The sequence below is a fragment of the Miniopterus schreibersii genome, assembly GCF_964146895.1.
Source record: "Miniopterus schreibersii genome assembly, chromosome: 3".
NCBI classification, from domain to species: Eukaryota; Metazoa; Chordata; class Mammalia; order Chiroptera; family Miniopteridae; genus Miniopterus; species Miniopterus schreibersii.
In genome coordinates, this window is record NC_138103.1 from 30,620,537 (window position 1) to 30,626,489 (window position 5,953).

Consider the following 5,953-nt stretch of genomic DNA (forward strand, 5'->3'; position numbering starts at 1 on the left):
CCACAATGTAGTGCTACAACATGGTTCTCTTAGAGGGTCCCTTCAGATCTCCTGGGTCTGGCCTTGGGGATGGACAGTGCAGAGCCAGCTGTGGAGACTTCCTGGATTCCCAGGTTTTTGTTTCTATGTTCTGCCAAGACCAGGCTGGGCTGTGGTTTCCTGAGCTTGTTTGTGGAAGACAGGCTTAGGCCAGAGGACCTCTCTCCCAACTCCATTATAGGCAAGTGATCTGGCTGGAAGCTGGGCTGGGAGTCAGGGTTCCCTCAGAGCTCCCCTTGTTCCATGAACATTCTCTTCTTAGAGAAGTGTGCCCCCTAAAGCCTCATCTGAGACCCTGCAAGCCCCACTGACGCTCAAACCCATGTCCCTGCTCCTGACATGGTCTGAATGCTGCTGGGTCCTTAGCTACTCCCTCCCTTACTGCCATCTCTCTCACTCTCCTCCAGAACCTCCCCAGCACCCCCACCTTTCTTCCTTAAATTCCCAGCCCCACAGGGACCACTGAGCTGGCTAGACCAGTGCTGAGGGCTTCTCAGAGGAGGAGGAGGATCATCAGCTGAGGGAGGCAGGCCCAATAACCCCTTCATCTGCCCCTGCCCCCATCTGCTCCACTCTCTCCCCCATGCAGTGTGGAGTTGGTGGCTGGATGGGCCTGGGTTCTGGGAAGGCCACTTCTGAGCATGCCTGAAATAGTAAGCTGGGTTGCTAGAAAATTCTGTGGTTTGACACAGCCTCCAGGCAGGGGGTGGTTCCTAGCTTGGCAGCTGGTACTACCTGGGATTTCCTACATGCAGGAGGTATTGCCCACCCTGAACTAGTATACACCCTGGTTGGGGGTACAGGCTGAGCCTGGCTCTAGGGCTGCATTGTCCCCCCACCTCCCAGGAACCTGCCAATTCCTATTGAACCTCTCAGCTTATAAAGCTTTCTCATCATGTTGTGTGTGATGAGGTCCAGGCTGCTGGGCCTATTTATTCAAGGAAAGCTGCCTCCTGGATGGCAAGATTAGTGGGCAAGGAAGCAACAGTGTGTTCAGTCCCTGTGTCGAATGGGCCTGTCTGCCAGTGGCCAGTGGGGAGTAGTCCTGGTGCCCTAGGAGCAGGAGAGGAGCAAGAGGAAGCCACTGAGGTGGCAAGAGGAATATATGAGGTGGGTTCTCTGCCTCTGAGTGTCAACTCTGGAGGGGGCATATCAGGGCTCCACCCCCAGGCTATCTCAGGGAGCCCTGTTGTAGGGACACCAGGTCAGACCATAGGGTCTTTTCTCAGGTTGAAGCCTCAGAAGCCCTTGTGCTGTCCTAGGTCATGGTGGGATTTGAATATGGATTATCCTACCTGGGGCCATCAGACCTCCAATGCTGTCAGTCTCACCTGGTGTCCCTCAGCAAGGTCTGCAGGGCCAGGAGGCCCCTGCCTGACATGACTACCCCAGCCCAAGGAAATCCCTGTCTGGTGGGGTGGGTAGGGGAGAGATATCCTGTACTGAGGCCCTGCCCCCTCTTATTCTAACCTGGCTCCTGCCTCTCAGGGGTTGAAACTGCCTCTAACCTCTTAAGCTCCCAAAGAAGAAAAGGCCCAGTCAAATGAACCATTTTTCGTGACTTAGTTATTGACATCACCTGGGAGGGCTGGGAACTTGAAAACAGGAAACAACGTGGGATGGGTTTTGTCACCCCTCGTATACACACGTGCCCACACCAGCACACACTCTAGCCACATCCGCAAGTTGGCCCTGGCTGGGTATGTGTGGAGACACTTATTACAGGCTTAATAAGATATGCAAACACCAACGGAAGGGGTCTCAGAGGCAGGGGAGGAAGGTCAAGTGGTCTTGGGGCCCCTCTCATTGAACTCCTAAATGTCCCTCCATGTCTCTGGGCCCCAGAGGGTCAGGGAAAGGGATGTGGGGAGGCCTCTCTCCTGCCTGACCATAGAGTCCATTCTCGATGGAGATGAAACTGCTGCGAGCAGAGGCTGGCCAAGGTGCCCAGGGGGCAGGTTGGCCTGCGGTGTGGCTGGAGATCGGCTTCCACTTGGACAATGGTTGGGGTGGGAGGACCGTGTCCAGAGCTGCCGGGCAGAAGTGGTTGGTGGAGATGGTGGCATAGGGGATGCGGAGAGAGGCCAGGGAGGCCTGGCTGGCTGCCTGCAGGGGTAGCGGAGAAAAAGGCCCAAGTGAGGTTCTACATCATGGCCCCCAGCTCCAGCCCACTTAGTTCCCTGCTTCACAGCGATCCCTGATCCTCACCCTTGCTTGTGTCTGTGTCAGGGGGCTGCTGTGGGGTGGCTGAAGCTTCATGGCAGACCTGGGAGAGAATTAAGAAGGTCAGAAACAAAGCATGTGGCTATCCCAGTGATGTGAGGATTTAGACTGGGCCCGGCTGGGGCTGGGTCTCACCAGTGCCTCTGCCGGTGCAGCAGGTGGAGAAGGTAGACACAGCCAAAGAGGAGGACCCCTGAGATGCCGAAGATCCCGGCCAGGTCAGCCCGCAGAATAGGGGCTGGAGTAGGGGCAGGGAGCTCTGTGCACAAAGAGAGACATACCAGATGGGTGGTCTATGCCCCAAGTTCCTCCCTGCCCTCCCTGGGCCCTGTTCCTCATCAGCCCCACCTTGGTCTGTGAGGAGGTTCCCACAGGCCTCCTGGGAGCCCTCAGGGAAGGAAGTAAACTTGCAGCAGAAGGTGGTGTTGGGACTGGGGCTTTTCCTTTCAGACCCTTCCACAGTGAGGGAGATGCTGGTTCTGGTTTCCCAGTGGGCCTGACGGGCAGGGGGCCACTGCTCGGTGCCAAATTCTGGGTGCAACACAGCCAGCTTGTTTCTTACAGCACCATCGGGCCCCTTGCAGCTCACAGTCACCAAAGAGATAGTGCTAGATCCCAGGAATCCACAGCGAACAGTGAAGGACAGGGACTTGATGGCCTGCATCTGAACTTGCACCCACACTTCAGGTGTCCCTGTGGAATATAGACATAGGAAGGGCCCAGGGCTGGGTCTCCACCGCATCCCCATAACCTCTGCTCCTCTCCAGCCCCCTACTCACCAGCAGTGATGCAGAGTGTCAGCAGTGCCAAGAGCAGGACGAGAGCCCGGGGCCTGTCCATAGCTCCCCTCTGGCCCAGGCTCTGGGGGCTGTCATGGTGGGGACGGCACTTGTGTTTCCGCTCTCATCGCAGGAAGTTTTCATGTGTGAGCAGTTGGGCTCAGTGCTCTCTGCAACCCAGCTCCACTTCCGCCAGTCTGCCTCAGCTGGTGAACACAGAGCAATAGGCCCCCTCCCTTGGGACACTTAAAGTGACAGTGAGAAGGTATTTCCTGTCCTTATGCTGTGCTTTAGTGTGAGCAGGGCAGCCGGCTCAGGTTCCTTTACCAGCCCTGTCTGTGGGTAACAACCTGGGCAAGGCCAGGCCTTGGGGAAGGCCAAGGGAATGGGAAGGAAAGAATACTGCAAAGGAACCTGAAAAGAATCTTCTTTCCTCAGGAGGGAGGGACCCCTGGTTTCTCCTTAGGAAGAAGGCTCTGACCTGGACCCTCCCCAGCTAAGGGTAAGGGAATGTGGAGAAACACAGGAAGACCTGTAAACAGGAAAGCCAGCAGGGGCTACCTAAGAGCCTAGCCCAGCTTGACCCATCACTATCCACTGAGGACACCTGAAGTGGGTTTCCACACTGTCTATATGCCAATCTGTTCCACATTTAAATCTTCAGCCCAGGCCTCCCTCTTTCCTAACTTCACTAACATGCTCCAAACTGAACTCTGCCCCATTTGTAGCCTCCCCCCATCCCACCATTGAAGGCTACTGACTTCCAACTGCTCAAGTAATCTGTGACTCCTCTTTCATCTCCAGCCCATCAGGAAATCCTGAGGGCTTCCCATGATGACCACCTGACTTACCACTCCTATTGCCACCTCCCTGACATAGGCCATCTTTTTCCACAAAGCGTTGCTCCAAATTGCTTCTCTGTTTATGTTCATTTACAGAATGCTGCTGTATAAGCAGTGACAAGTGATTAGAATGCTTTGCATCCTGTCTTATCTTGTGCTGAGCTTGACTCTGGGATGAGAGTAGCTTGGTGAGCTTAGGGTTAGAGTCAAGGGGGTTGTTGAGGACTCTCTTGTCCAGTGTGGTAAGAAATGAGAGGTGGCCCTGTCTCAGGGCTGTGGTCACCTTTCTGAGGCCTGGTTTGCCCACCTGCCTGATTTAGCATGTTTAATCCTGTGATGTTAGCCATAAACCAAATCAGTCTTTTGGGTAAACTCCTGTCACTCCATGCATACCTCAGAGCCTAGCTAAGGAGGGCCCCTAGACCAGTCAGTTCACTGCTCCCAGCCCAGTGAGCAGTCTCTCAAACCTTTGACCTTCTCTCAGGCCCAGTCTCCAAACCTGACTCAGACCTGTTCTCACTACTTCCTCCACTACTGTTCCCTTGATGGGGTGGGAGACCTGTGCAGAGCTGACTCACTGTAAGGTGACCCAGCCCAATGTGGGTACAGAGCACTGGGGCACCTGGGGCTGCCAGCCTCAGCCTCCCTAGCCTGGAAGATTCTTGTCTCCCACCCACTGAAATCCTCCCCATTCTGCAGGCCCAGCTCTAATTCTACCACCTCTGGGAAGCTGCCCCGAGAGAAAATTTCCTTCTTGGACTACTATCTTACAGATGGCATGCTCCGGCTGTGGCTCTTTTACTCACCACCCCCCTCCCCCTCCCAGTCTAAGAATATAAGGGGAGCTTAACAGTTGGTGGTCGATGGATTAAAAGCCATGGTACAAACTTACTTACCAACATTTTCCATTTTTTTTTCCATGTGTAAGTCACACTGTCCTCTCAATAAGTTCTCATTGTATAAGATTCAAACAGACTAGAAAACATCAAAATTCTCCTTCACCAGCCTGTTCATTCCCATTCCCCTCTCCATTTCAATTTTTAAAAACATTTTCTTAAATCCTCACCAGAGGATATTTTCTCCATTGATTTTTTTTTAGGGATTGTGGAGGGGAGGGAGGAGTAGAGAGAGAGAAACATCGATGTGAGAGACACATCAATTGGCTGCCTCCAGCATGAGCCCCGACCACACTGGGGACGAGCATGCAACCGAGCTGTGTGCCCTTGACCAGGAATCCGACCTGCAGTCCCCAGACCAATGCTCTAACCACTGAGCAAAACCGGCCAGGACTCCATTTTAATTTTCGTGAAGTTAAAACTCTCAATCTATTATCATTTCTAAACATTTTGTACTGCTTAGGAAGAACAAGTTCTAAAAATAACTTTATAGTTTTGTTTTTATTCTTGACTGAAGGTTTATTTTTAGTCCGTGAAGAATTTTTAACTTGGGAGGGTGGGTGGTATAAAATAGTGTAACATTTTAGGTGGAGAGCCAGGTGTCCTCAAACCATTTATTGGTCTTTTCCCACTGTTTTGAAATACCATTTTGATCATAAATTCTTATAAATGCATCTACTTCTGGATTCTCTTTCCTAATCATTGATTCCCGCCCCCCCCCCCTTATTCTTCTTTCATTACCACATGGCCCTAAGTAGGATGCTTTTATGTTATGATATATTAGGGCCCTTGTTCTCTCAGAACTTTCTTGGCTATCCCTGAAGTCTTTGAGTTTTGAGCTCTGGTGACACAAAAGGTCATTAAACCTAGCAACATAAACCCTGAATCATCAGGCCTGCATTGTTTGCCTCATCCCTCTTGGGCCTGGGGATACGGGGTAGGTGATACAGGTCTGGTAACAGCCACTTCCTGCTCTAACACTTCTTGGTGAAGTCCCTGCAGCCACAGCCAAAGTCCAGCTGCAGTGAAAACAGCCCTTGTGGTCAATTTCTAGAATGAGGTCCAGGAGGGCTTGAACTGGCGCTACAATTTCCTAGTTCTAAGCTTAGACAAAGTGACTTAACCTCCCAGAGAAGCAATATCCCTACAGGAATCATACTGTGCTTCACAGTTT

General features: G+C 52.4%; 1 protein-coding gene across 1 annotated transcript; it reads right to left on the bottom strand.

The window, feature by feature from the left end:
- Positions 1–1,584: 1,584 nt before the first annotated feature.
- PVRIG (PVR related immunoglobulin domain containing) lies at positions 1,585–4,858 on the bottom strand. Its single transcript, XM_081133526.1, has 5 exons — positions 3,042–4,858; positions 2,611–2,955; positions 2,398–2,521; positions 2,248–2,305; positions 1,585–2,145 (listed from the first exon to the last, which is right to left on the bottom strand). Exons 1-5 carry the CDS (start codon positions 3,100–3,102, stop codon positions 1,843–1,845), a joined length of 891 nt encoding a protein of 296 aa, XP_080989652.1. The 5' UTR covers positions 3,103–4,858; the 3' UTR covers positions 1,585–1,842.
- Between the last annotated feature and the right edge of the window lie 1,095 nt (positions 4,859–5,953).